This window comes from Cervus canadensis, chromosome 33 (assembly GCF_019320065.1).
Source record: "Cervus canadensis isolate Bull #8, Minnesota chromosome 33, ASM1932006v1, whole genome shotgun sequence".
Classification (NCBI taxonomy): Eukaryota; Metazoa; Chordata; class Mammalia; order Artiodactyla; family Cervidae; genus Cervus; species Cervus canadensis.
In genome coordinates, this window is record NC_057418.1 from 4,141,210 (window position 1) to 4,155,822 (window position 14,613).

Genomic DNA, 14,613 nt, shown 5'->3' on the forward strand with positions numbered 1-14,613 from the left:
AAATCTTGAGCTGTCATTTCATACCTCAGTTGAAGTCACATTATCTTGGATTTTTCAAACACATAAATCAATAAATGTCTTTATTCTTAAGATCAGTTTCTGTCATTTTCAATCAAAGGTTCTCACTGATATAATTTATATAGTGCTTTATATATCTGATGTACTTCATTGGAAGTAAAGAGGTAGGCTAAAAATCATTAACTGAACTTCTGTGAAAACTATAATCATAGTGTATCTATTCATTTATTCATTCGGTACTCACTGAGCAGCTACAATGCCACTGTTATTCAGTTATTCATACAGAAATATTATAGAATTGAGTTACCATTAATATGGTCTTGGACTTATTTTTCCACAAGTGACCATTCATTCATTCACTCAACTCAAAAAATTGTTTTTGAGCATCCATTATGTGTTAGTGCAGTATTTCTCAGAGACCATTTCCCTCTGACTAGCAGGACTCATTTGTAGGAAGCACATCAGTTAATAAAGGTGAAACTATGGCTGATTCATGTTGATGTTTGGTAGAAAACAACACAATACTGTAAAGGAATTATCCTTCAATTAAAAATAAATAACTTTTAAAAAATAACTACAAAATGAATTCACATTACCAGTCCAAATGATAAAATCAAAACTTTGCACCACTTTCTCAGTCCTTTTCCCTATATAAATAAAAGCACAAAAAAGAAAAATGAACACAGTGAGTTCAACTTTCATATAATTACCACATCAGATTGTTTGGATTTTATAAGCAGTATGAAAAAAAGCTGAGTTTAAAAATTATTACAACTCCTTATTATACAAAAATGTCCTATAAAAACTGGAAGTGTGTTTGAAACTGACTTCATAGAAAAAAGTACATCGGTCAGCAGCTCATTATATTCCACTCTTTGTATTCCACTCCTAGAAACCATAACCACATGTCCAGGCAATTGGTATCAAGAATTTGATATGAATCACAGCACCATTCCTGCCATATATCTATACACCCATACATAATATGCAGCAATATTTGTGTGCACGTTAAAAATCTACACAAGAGAATCAACAAGTACTTTTATTATTTTCACAAACATTTCTGAGATCTATTATGTTCACTTATCAAATTTCTATTAGTTTCTTTAAAGTGCTACATAGTATTTCACCTAATAATAATTTTTTAAAAATCAATGCTCAGTGATGGACATTCATGTTTCTTCAATTTACCTTACTATAAACAATGTTGCAGTTCACATTTTGTCCTTGTGCAGGAGTTTTTCTAGGGTACCCACGTGCAAGTTGACATGTGGGGCTCCTTTATCTTCCACAGGCATACGTCATAGATACTGCTTTCCAAAGAGGTTGTACCTACTTAATTCCTATCAGCAGTGTTTGAACAATCTCTTTTCTCTTCATCCTTGACAACATTTAGTATTGTCAGATGCACTTTCAATTGGAAATTTCCTAATCTCAAAGCACCTTTGACAAGTCCCCAAAATATAGTATCTGCAATATAATCTGTCATGCCACTAGTTGCCTCAGTGTTCCTCTATTAGCCTATTTGTTATTTGTTAGTCGCTCAGTTGAGACAGAGAGAAGGCAATGACACCCCACTCCAGTACTTTTGCCTGGAAAATCCCATGGATGGAGGAGCCTGGTAGGCGGCAGTCCATGGGGTTGCTAAAAGTTGGACACGACTGAGCGACTTCACTTTCATTTTTCACTTTCATGCGTTGGAGGAGGAAATGAAAACCCACTCCAGTGTTCTTGCCTGGAAATTCCCAGGGACAGGGGAGCCTGGCGGGCTGCCGTCTATGGGGTCGCACAGAGTCGGACACGACTGAATCGACTTAGCAGCAGCAGCAGCTGTTGTGTCAGACTCTGTGATACCACTGTCTGTAGCACACAAGTCTCCTCTGTCCATGGGATTTCCCAGGCAAGAATACTGGAGTGGGTTGCATTCCCTTCTCCTGACACCAACACATCGTACAAGTGAAAGTGAAAGTCCCTCAGTTGTGTCCAACTCTTTGCGACCCCATGGATTATACAGTCCATGGAATTCTCCAGGTCAGAATACTGGAGTGGGTAGCCTTTCCCTTCTCCAAGAGATCTTCCCAACCTAGGAATCAAACCCAGGTCTCCCGCATTGCAGGTGGATTCTTTACCAGCTGAGCCACAAGGGAAGCCCCACATCATACCTTACTAGACAATGTACACACAGTCTTTATGCATCATAGCTGGCATGACAATCTCTGGGTTTTCTATGCACTTTATCCTTTCCTAAAGATGGATCTTTTTGCCCTAAGTAACTCAGCCTCAAACTCAGCCTGATGGGTTGAGTTAAAATACCTGCAGGTGAAACCAGTTTTTCCTTCGTAAACAAGGAGATGCTCCCATCTTGTCAAATATAGTAGCCACTAGTTTTAAATTTAAACTAATTAAAATTAAATTAAAATTCAGTGCCTCAGTCATGGTACCTACCTTTCAAGAGTACAGTAGGCATATGAAGCCAGTGGCTACTCTACAGGACAGTACAGATAAACGGAAGACTTCCATCACTGTAGAAAGTTCTGTTGGATAGAGATACCCCAGAACACAAAAAAAAGTATTTCCATTTTAGTAGCAAAATTTGGCCCTGAGAAGAGACTAGATTTCTTTTGGTGGGGTAAATATTTTGGAAAGTAATTTGGTATAGGTTAAAGTGATACCCTGAACTGACATAATTGGAAAACAAAGAATAGTTTTCCTTCAGGCAATGGTAACTATTTTTTAATAGTTTTTAAAAAGATTTTTTTATATGGACCATTTTTAAAGACTGTATTGAATTTGCTACAATACTGGTTCTATTTTATGTTTTGCCCTCTTGGCCTTTAGGCGTGTGGGATGCTCCCCGACCAGGGAGCAAACCTGCGCCCCCTCCATTGGAAGGCAAAGTCTCAACCACTGGATCATCAGGGAAGTCCCAATGATTAGAATCTTGTTTATATTACTAGTATAAATTAGCCGCAGTCAGAATCTGATTTGCTGCGGACTTACAGTGTTTTTAGAGGCTGTGTAGAGACAAAGTGAGGGAAGGAACAGAGACCTAGCCATTGACAGCAGCTAAAGAAGGAGGCCAGGATGTCTAGTGAGGAGGCAAGTAAGAGTGCTGGAGTGAGTGCAATCCAACCCTCTTCTCATCTCCTCCAAAAATCTTGTATAAAATATGCATTACTCACAGTGCTTTAAGAGGTGAAAATGTTTTTTGTTTGTTTTTTTTTTTCTGAGTCCACTTTCAACATGAGTACAATGAAGGTACAGTGTGTCCACTTATATTCAGTTTAACATTTTATTCCCTTGTTACTGGGTACTTTCTTTGTTCAGAGAGCAATCTATGCTTCTCTTTTCCTCTTGACTGGATCAGTAAAACAATCAATCCCAAGTGCCAGGGGAGTTTTCCAATGTGCAACTAATTTGAAGGATTGTAGCCAACTGCTCTGAAGCAAGAAAAAAAATGTATTTGCTTTTCCTCCCCATTTAATTGTGCCTCTGATAGGTATGACAAAACTCAGACACTGTTCTAGGAGCTGGTACATAGCATTGAACAAACCATATCCCTGCCTTCAAATAGCTTAAAGTTCTCCTTTAATGCCCTACCATCTACCCAACAACAGCTGGTTAAAGATCAACAACTACTTAGGTATGATGCTTTACCTATGTGACACTTGAACATCCCTAGTGCCTAGGAGATGATGTGCATCATAAAATTATCATCTTATTAGGTGCATGTTAATAGTGGAAAAACGACAGTCCCTAAGGTGAGAGGGGTATGGTAAAATTGGTACTCATACTTCTGTTGGGTGAACACATTGGTTCAAACATTGTAAATAGCAATTTGGAAATATTTTTCAATAATTAAAAGATATTCATGCCATATGGTCTAATAATTTCACTTCTGCTGATCCATTTTATCTGAGAATTCGAGGAGCTGCCTAATGTCTATCTACTTAATGTGAGAAAAAAGTATACAAAATTTAAGCATCAGTAAAAAGGAAATGGCTAAATTAGTTGTACTGTATTTATATTATAGAGATATATACAGCCATTAAGAACACAGTAAATATATTATTGTGATGATCAAATATGATACCAGCTTTGTGAAAACGGGCTAGATTAATAAGCTGATATTTTGTGCAGTTTCATTTAAGATAGTTATTGGATAATATTTTCAGTTCCTTCCTGTTTGAAGTATTGAGCATATGCGGCAGGGTGAATATTCTTTACCAAGAAGAAAGTCAGATGGTAATTAACTCTGTTTTTAAAGATGATTTGGTTAGAAACCATTTTACTAAACCATCGGGAAAATTTAGATAGAATAAAGGCAAACTGAAAAGGAAGAGCTAAGGTAAGTGAGGCATAATACTTGGAAATACTTTATTGTCCTCTATTCAAAATGTGTAATACTCCCAAATTTTTGCATATTTTATGAGACCTTTTCTGCAGTAGAAATCTGTAGAATATATTATCTTCACGTGAACCAAGTTGCATTTCCTCATTTTCCTGACAATTTTTACTAAAAGGATCTATTTATGCTTTTGTTATATATTATTTTACCTGGCAATTGAGCTATACAAAGTTTATAAAGCAACAACTTTAGGAAGTGCCTTTATTTGTTCCTTAAGAGTTGCTATAAAACCCACTGTCACAAAGTATATGTCTTCTCACTTCTATAGGATGATCTCTGCAGCTTTAGAGGGATACCAAACAACTTTTGAATTTATCAATTCAGCTAGTAAGGTAAATCAGTTGAGCAAAACCCATAACATTTTAGATAGAAGTTTAATCTTTAGACTACAAATGTGAAAATAGTCCTCATATATATTTTAGGATCACAGTCAACACAAGTAAAGATAGGTTCATTCACTTATGAAATAATTCTTTTAAGTAAAATGTTGTTTTAACATGTTAGAATTAATTTATACAATAACACTGTGGGGTATAATAACTTCAGAGCATATTTAGGGAATGGTTATACATAATACAAAAATATTACCATTCTTTAAACTATGAAAATAGTATCAATCTTGCCTGAAAAATATGCATTAAAATACAGGATAGGATTCTACCAACTTATGATTCTATATGGAATACTGGTAAAGTAAATTAAATGGGCATGACTCTTGACCTTTGAGAAATTTATATATATATATATATATATATATATATACAGCAATAAAAACCAAAGTGAATATATAGTTGATATGTCAGATGTATAGTATTTTTAAACTAAAACATGCATCCCAATTGTATTTTAAATTTTTGTGTATTAAATGGTGTCATCTAATAGACAATAATAATTATTTTAATGAGTAGAAGAAGAAAACCAAAAAAAGAAGAAACTTGTGATCAGGAGAAAAGAAAGAGAAAGATTAACATAATGGTAATTACCTGAGCAGATGGGTTCCTAATCCTAGAAATAAACATGCTAATTAAGTTATACTACAGAATGACAAGATTTTAAGGTGCTCTGAGTCTAGAGAGATTCTTATTCTAATTTACTAGTGTAACTTAATTCTCATTATATTAAAAAGTACTTAATCAACCAAATCTTTTTTAATTATCAAATTTACTTAGACAGCTTTAATGTTTCTGTAAATTTCTTCCAAGTGTGAGTTAATATAGGGGCAGTCTTTTTCATCAGTGTATTTATGGTTTGTTTGATATTTGCATTTTTCACAGAGCAAGATTCAGTTTTATGTATCACTGACAATACACTTCTTTGCGCTGTCAATGGGGTTTTAACCAAGGAATCAAAGATCATAATGCTTACCCTTTCCTAGTTACTGTATCCTACCTTCCTTTAAGGATGAAATTTATAGCCCCTTGACTGATTTAAAGAGTTACAAATTTTGATACTTCTATAACCAAACATTTTGAAGGAAATTAACAGGAAGCATGGGAATAATGGATGGAAAACAAAAATTTGTGTGAGTCAGTAAATGTGAAACAGAAGGAAGGGAGACAGTATCATTATTTTCATACTTACATATGCACAGGAAGCTTACATTATTTAACAAGTAACTGATCAACACAAGTAGTTTTTGGAAGGTTACCTGGAATATATACAATTAGCATGACGTTTCTTAGAGGTTGAATGCATGTCTTTAAGGAAGAAATAGACTTTTAGGATAAAAAGACCCATTTTGGAAAACATTCTAGAGATAGCTTCCAATTGTTTCCCAAAATGTTTTCGTGGGAGTGTGTGTGTGTTGGGGGTGGGGGTTGGGGGACAAGGAGAGCTGTCACTTTCCTATCATTTTTCCTATGCTTGCATTTTAGCTGTAATCATGCTATGCATTTCTTTTGTATACAGACATCTTTAGCTGTAGTAAAAAGTGGGAAATATTTGACATATAAATATGCCTTAAATATATAAATTTTAGATATATAAATTTAACTCAGCTCAGTTTTAATACAATTCAACAAGCATTTATTGAATAACCATGATATAAAAACCATAGGATGACAGTACAGAGGTAGACAACCTTAAAAAATACATTGTTCAAACCGCTGAGACATTACTTCTTAGAGTGTGGTCCGCGGACTGGCAGAACAGGCATTTCCCAGTAATTGTTAGGAATATAGAACTTCATGCTCCACTCCAGCCCTTCTAAACCAAATCCACACTGTAACAGATCTCCAGGTGATTCAAATACACATTAAATTTTGAGAAGTATTATGTTAAAACACCATAATCTAAAGAAAGATGTAGGCACTAACATTTTTAAAAGACAATACTCTCATAAGAAGTGCTCTAACAGATACTGTGGGACAATAGTAAAAATCTAATTCCGGTTACAGGGATTTGCAGTAATTTCAAATCTGCCTTTTTCTATGTTACAGTTTCCACATGACATATTAGCATTTTCTAGACTGTGTCTCTGGTCAAATATGTTTGAGAAACAGCACAAGAGGTTATCAACTCCTACTTAGTGATGCTGTGTTCACAATAGCATGTTAAAGATTCTAAGAAGTCCAAAATAAATAAGTCTGTTTTACTAACATACTTAAACATGCAACTTTTCTTTACAAGGCATTAGTAACATTGTTTGGAACTAGGGTTCTATGGAATATACTTTGGGAAACACTGTATTTATGACTTTGCATATGTTGCTCATGAATTCTTTACTAGGATTCTTTTGCTCTCCATTAATTTCTCTTGTTTCTTTTTAAAGTTAAAAACCATCTAATCTTTTTACAGTTAAAAAGCATCTAGAATAAATTCAACCTTGAATATAGGTATGAAGAAAAAATACAATCTAGCTTGGATACATGTATGTAATAACATAGAATTGGCTGTTCTGTTAGAAATCATCCAGATCTGGATAGATAAAATTATCTTTGAACAAACAGTATGCTAAAGTCTGGCCTCCACACATCATTGAAATTAAGCCGATTCCTGCAAGTAATGAAAGGGAAGTTTTGGTTAACTACTAATAATGAATAATTCATTGGTGAGATTATGAATAAGAACAATCATCATGACTAAAATAATGTTCCTGAAACTGACACAGCATTTGCAATAGAGGAGTTTATAGATTCAGCTAAAAGAGAGTAGGTATGTATTCTGTGCTGGTAAATTATTGAAATTCAAAACTTCCTTCAGGGAATAGGTGTGTGGTTCTGTCAAATTAATGGTAAGGAGCTCTTAAAACTCAGAAATTCAAAGGCAACAGAGTCAAAGCACATGCCAAGGAATTTACAATTCTCAATTCTTTCAGCTCATGTGACCTGCTATTTATTTGTGTTGTTGCTATTTTAAAATATCCTTTATAAGGTATTTTTCCCCTCTAATTATAAAAGAAAAATGTGCTTACTAATGTGGAAACTATTTTTGAGTATAGAAATGATTTTGAACACAAGAATTCCACCTACCTGAGCTATTTGGTTTTATGAAAAGGCCTTTAGCTCTGATTTCGTTGGCCTGATGATTCTTGTTTGTTTTAAAATATTAATCTAGCCTTACAGGGCTTCCATTAATCTGTTGTTCCTTGCAAGGCAGTAACTCCATAACTCCCATCAATAGTAAAAGTGCCTGAGGTAAGGGCCCTTTGTGAATCAGAGGCAAGGCAGGACCACACAACTTCCCCACACAAAGACACACATCCAGTGTATGACCACGAGATAGAATTTCCAAGATGTTTGGCCACTATTCTCTTACTTTTAAATTGCTAATTGAAAGAAAAACCAAAGAAGGCTACCTTGGACATCATTGGGCAACTGTGCTCTGAGGAATCCAAACTTGATTATTGAAACTGAAATCATTACCCAATTATTTTAGCAAATTCTATTAGTTCTTTCATTATGCCAAAGTTGACTTTCCTTGTCATCAGGGTTGCATTTGATATGTGACTAAGTTGCCTAGGCCTCAATAAATTTTGCAGTATTGTAAATAAAATCGCAAGAGAGAAGTTCTTGTTTTCCATACAGTCAAGATGATTTCTGCTTGGGCTTATTAAAGTATTTCTTTCAGTATCATATTTTCTGATATATTAAAAATTGACATCTTGGGAAGGTTTATGCAAAATAAAACATCTACTTTCTACAAGTGTTTTCTGTAGGCACTAAACAATTTTGGAGAATTAAGGATATGCAAGGTAAGTAGAGAATTAAACGAGGGAACGGCGTTAGTAAATAATATAAATAATACTGGTACTAAAAGTAGATAACTTTAGAAGAAAGAATGTGGTAAAGTGCTGCATTTCCATTTCTCATTGATAAACATGACAATAATTAGATAACAACTATTGCCAAGCTTACTGAAAAGAGAAAATCTAAAAATATTTTGAGGCCAGTGTCTGGCTTAATCTAAAGAAAAAGCTTTAGGGAAGTCTACTTTTACTTGGCTAATTTTCTTACTACATATGTGACTGATGAATTCAGTTGTTCAATTGGTGGATAAAAAAATTAATGAGATAAAATAGTTTCCCTTCTTCTGTACTACTATAAAGACTATATTATCATTCATGGAGAAAGATAACTAAAAGAATATGTCACAAATATAAACCCAATGTTTTATCCTCTATAATTTTAGAATGATAAAACCATTGAGTAATCTTCTGGTCCAATTATCTGACCCCCCATAAAAATATTTTTATGCCATGAGTTTATTTATAAATATATATTTATATTAAATAAGTATCATATATATGTATAATATATATGTATATAATATATATCTATATCTAATCTCTATATATATACCTAAAGCAGCCCACCAATGTGATGTCAAGGGGAATTCCAACATAACTGCAATAGAAAAGAAAAAGGCAGTCTTCATTTTTGAAATACACATTATTGTTTTACTCATGAAGAAACACTTGTTTGGTCAAATCATATCTCCATAACGAAGAGAAATCTTGTCTATATTCAAAAAATCAAGTAGCGCCAAAGTGGTACTTAAGTCATTGTCTAAAAAGGTCATTTGTTAAGTCAAGTATTTGAAACTCCTCTCCTAGGAATGATGTCATGGTCTATGGGATTCTCAGGTCAGATTCACACAGTCGACCTGAAGTAACACGCAGCAGCAATGATCCTAAGACTGTTCGGAATCCTCAGTTTCTGCTCTCTGGAGCTCTGGGTGACCTTCCTTCTGCTAGATCTATTGAGCAATATTTTTAAAGTGTTTTCTATGTGCCATGTGTTGGATAATTAACTTGTAACTTTTCTGGATCCAGAAAACCTATTGTCTGAAGGCTGAGACCCTGAAGACTGAGCCACCGTATGCTCCAAAATCTTTTTTGCAAATATCCTATGACTGTCTTCCAGGAATACTTAAGCCCCAAAGTAAAATAGAGAATTTGAGATGGGCTTCACTGATCCTCCAAGTTACTAAAAGAGTTTGTATCTAAGGAAACTGATGCTAGCAGATTGATGTACTGGCATTTTCTCATAGCACTGAGACTGAGACATAGCAATTCATTTTGAAATTGTGTGTTCTTAACTCGGAGACTGATTATACCCATCGATAGATCAGAGCACTGAAAATATGAGTGATATTTAAGTAGTTACATAGTAGTTAAACAGAATCTCCTGCAGCAAGAGGACAGCTCATGGATTCCGGAGAAAACAAGAGTTGACCCCAAGTCCTACTGGGACCTGTGAGAATTCCAGTGCTCTCTTCCTTCCATATGAAGGCCTGTTGAATCAGGAGCATGGACTCAGGCATCCTTCAGTGCATCTTTTCTTCTGGATTTAGGCAACAGTTTGAGGGATTTCAGTGAGGAGAACTTCACATCAAAACTGGTTATTCTCATGAAATTAGAGTTGGGAATCATTTATGTGGCTCAGTGGTAAATAATCCACCTTCAATGAAGGATGCATGGGTTTGATCCCTGGGACAGAAAGATAACTTGAAGAAGGAAATGGCAACCCACTCCAGTATTCTTGCCTGGGAAATTCCATGGACAGAAGAGCCTAGTGGACTACGGTTGATGGGATCACAAAGAGTCATTCATGACTGAGCAACTAAACAGAAGTAGTTAATAAATAATAATAGCATTGAATTATAACTTGTGGTTGATTACCATTCATGTTTTTACTAATGTGTTTCTCTTTAATAATGGAAGGCAGTAAGAAATAAAAAGTTACAAGGGAAGAGTAAACCTTGAATAAATGGATGAAGGAATGGATAAAATTACTTTTACTCATTAGTTTTAGGCCAAACACCATGTCAGACAACTTCTCGCACACAAGCTTCATAAGATACCATCCATTTTGTAGATGAGACAATTATATCTTGCCTCAGACAAACATCTGACAGAAAGTTAGGACTGGAATTTGAATCTGTTTTATTCAAACTCCAAAGCTCACAAGTAGAAATAAAAACCCTTTAATCTTAGAACCTGATGGTGGTAGTGGTTTAGTCACTAAGTTGTGTTTGACTCTTGAGACCCCATGGACTGTAGTCCGCCAGACATCTCTGCCCTTGGGATTTCTCAGGCAAGAATACTGGGCAGGTTGCCATTTCCTCCTCCAGGACTGAACCTGCATCTCCTGCATTGGCAAGCAGATTCTTCACCATTGAGCCACAAGGGAAGTCATATTTTTGTTAAAATAATTATTAGGAAGTTTTCAAGCCTGCAAGTACAGATTTCCTCAGGCCCCAGCTCCCAGTCTTTCGACAATATCTGCTTCAAGAAAGGATTTGGAGAGAAAGAATCTAACAGCTGCAAACCCTTTACAACTGATAACAAGTTGAATGGGAGCAACTGATAGAAAGTTGAATGGGAGAGAATAGGAAACCGCTACATTTCAATAGTTTTGAACTGGACAATGTAGCTAATCAAAACGTCTCTGAGGAAATGGTAGAGGAACTTGATGGGGGAGAAGGTGTGAGGGAGGTGATGAAGAACTTTCATCATCAGTTTTTATTATTTCTCCATCAGAGGACACTATGCATACATCAAAGTTTTACTCTTATGTATCGATTTAGGTACAATGTCCAGATTGAATACATTTTGTTTCCTTTATTTTAGTTTGCTTACCAGTTGAAGTGATAGCAACATGAAGGATAGTTACTGAAATACCATAATCCCAAACCCACTCTTCCACTACCAGAACGAAAAGTAATCCGCAAACAAAGTAGGTGACCTCTGTTGAGACTAAAAGAACTGCAAATAAAAGGAAGAATAATAGGATTATCAGGGATTAGAGCAATTAATAATTCTAAAACACAATTAGTAACAGGACCACCACAATTTGTTCTGCAAAAAAATTTTTGTAAGAAACTTTTAACATTTCATCTCTTAACATTCCTCAAATTTGAATAAGAACTTTAAAAATATTCCATCTCTTAATAATTGTTGGACTTATAGAGAAATAACAGTACATAATTTCTCTTTCATATTCTTTATATTTAGCATTTTAGAAGGTAAAATACAATAAAGAAAAGTTACAATGTAACTGATGCACGCTGATCTGTAACTAGATTTCAAATCTCATTTGAAGATATATTAAAAACTAATGAAAAATTCAGCTCTGGGTTTTCAGAAAAAAAAAATGTTAATAGTTTATTGAACAATAATGTTTCTTTAGTACCAGTTATTGCCTAACTTGGAAATGAGTTCCTTTGTGTCTTTGTAATAAAAGGGTATGTTCAGATAGTCATCTGGGGAGCATAATGGATAACCATGGATGAAAGAACGTCTCATAAATGACTCGTGTGGATGGAAGTACTTTTCTAAATCCAGAATGCTTTTTCAGAGTGCTTTCCCTCAACATATATAAAGAGCTAGTCATTCCTAGGTCAGTACCATAGATCTCTAAAAGCCTTTAACACGTGAAGAGTCAACCTTTGCCTTTTTCCTTGATATAGATCTTAAGAGTGTGGTGGTTCCAAAGATGAGATTCATCAAACTTTAAAATGAAAATACATGTGACATACCCCCAAGGTTCCTTCATAATGATATCAATGTCCATAAAAGTTACCTTTCTTTTAAAACACAGAAAATGATAGGTATGCTCATATAAATAATTAATGAATTGATCAGTCCAGGCAGGCAAATTGTATACTTTTCAAAGCTAAAAGTAAGATAGTCACATGATCTGTTATTGTGCAGAAGTAATTTATTAACAGACATGCCAGCCATTGCCTAGTGGGTCAGCAAGACATGAAATAAGTAAGCAAGTCTCAGGTGCCAGCCTTTTAAAAGACCTCACACTTATTCCTCTTCAATTCTACTTCATTCAACTCAACAGATTTCTAAAACGGAATGGAGAACTCCTACTAGCTCCTTTTCTGTTGTATGGAGTTACAATTATTGCATGTCCTAACCTCTAAACTCAAGGCTGTGGACGGAGCTATATGGTGGTATCACACTGTCATTAGCGCTGCCCATCACACCTCCATTTCTGCCTTCACCGGGGCTAACGGAGTCTCTCCATGTTACTATAAGGAAATAGATATGTCTCTTTTATCAGTATTTACAGATTTTCCGAGTTAACTTGCAGCTGCTTAGAGACAGTGATTTCAGTCTTGAACAAACTGTATTCACATATATTAATAGAGGAGGATTCTGCTTTGTCTATGATATGGGATAGCATGATTTAAAGGAAGTCATACAAAATTTGAAGTTGAGGTACCAGTGTTCTAGTCTCACCTTATAGCATAAGAGTGCTATGATCTTGAGTAGGATTATAACCTCTAGGTCAGTCTAATTATTCCTTGATAAATTGGGAAATGGATTTCTATCATATCTACCTCAAAAACTGTTGAGAGGATTTTATTTTAAAATGAAAACAGTTTATAATCCAGTCTCTATGATGCAAGAGAAAGTTAGTAGTCAAATGTCTCAATTGGACCCACACTTTTCAGTGTCCTTGCTAAGCCTGATCTCCTAGGTAACAAAACTGTTGAAACAGACAAGAGCCTGACCCTCAATACATGCTCAAGGCTCTGAGATTATGCTTACATTTTATCTCCAAGATTAAACAAGTCTGGATTCTCAAAGCAATAACTTTGAAAAGTTATGACACTTATCTCTCCAAGACCAAAACTAAAGATCTAATAGGCTAAGGGTTTACTGATATCTTTGTACAAATGTTAGTTGTTTTTTGAGAGAGGAAAGAACAACTTTGACTGTGCGTGGCATTCTGAGGATTTTCACTAATCTCTGCTATGTCAAAACACAGCTTTCTCCAATAAGCCTGTGTCATTGTCCTATCTATCACTAACTGTCTCAAATGCAAGAATTAAATAACAGTTGGATTTTAAATCTCTCTCCCTACCCCAAACACACAACCCATATGTAACTCTTTCTTGTGACTATTTCTTTATCATTTGTGGATCGGCTTGGAAGAAAAAGTTAATTCAGTCTTCAACAGGGAAATGTGTGAGGTGGAAGTTAAGATAGAATGTTAGAACTTGTATCTCATTAGAATGAAAGTTTCTTGTTCTAAGATATCTTTGTCTATCCCAAATTGAATCAATAATGGCACGAAAAAAGGTTACCCATTTGAAAAGGCTGTTCTGAAACTTTTAAATTCAGTAGTTCTAGCTGACCAAGTTTCCTATACAAGTCACATTTGGCTTCAGGCAATTTTCGTATATTTGCATATTTGTTCCAAAAAAAAGATGTCCAGTGGTTTTCTAAAGAACTTTACTGTTTGAAGAATCCACAATTTCATTTTTAAAAAATGTGGTAAGAAATTTAACATAATGTTAAGAATAATTATTTCTTCAACAAAAATAGTAAGTTTAAGAGAGATAAAATTTTTTCCTACTATATTCTTTCTTATCATTTTTCCTTTGCAACAAGTTTTACACTATTTTGGGGAAGGAAAAAAATCAAACTAAGCAGAAATGTACAAAGCAGAAAATGAAAGTCCTCTGTCATTCCAGCTGGGAGATAACAGTTTGTTGCATAATTCTCCAGATTTCTTACCACTGACATGATGCATTTTACTCTATTCTACAAAAATGAATAATTAGACTATACAAACTCTTTTCTAGTCTTTATTTTCCATTTCATATGTCATAAATATCTTTCTACATCATTCCATTAAGCCATTTTTCTGCCTTTTCTTTGAAAAATATTTAATGCACAAAAATTTATCCATAATATCACTAAAATAAAAATTCATTTAGGAAAA

The 14,613-nt window shown here is 34.7% G+C and overlaps 1 protein-coding gene across 4 annotated transcripts in view; it reads right to left on the reverse strand.

Moving 5' to 3' along the window:
* Positions 1-14,613, reverse strand: part of TMEM244 (transmembrane protein 244) — a 63,924-nt gene that overhangs the window by 25,793 nt on the left and 23,518 nt on the right. For 2 of the 4 annotated variants that reach the window (XM_043456971.1, XM_043456970.1), the window contains 3 exons: positions 11,508-11,633; positions 9,226-9,270; positions 6,455-7,420 (listed from right to left, as the gene is read on the reverse strand). In XM_043456971.1, the coding sequence (XP_043312906.1) occupies positions 7,326-7,420; positions 9,226-9,270; positions 11,508-11,633 (266 nt within the window). In that variant the 3' untranslated portion in view covers positions 6,455-7,325. The other 2 variants (XM_043456973.1, XM_043456972.1) reach the window with 2 other exon arrangements.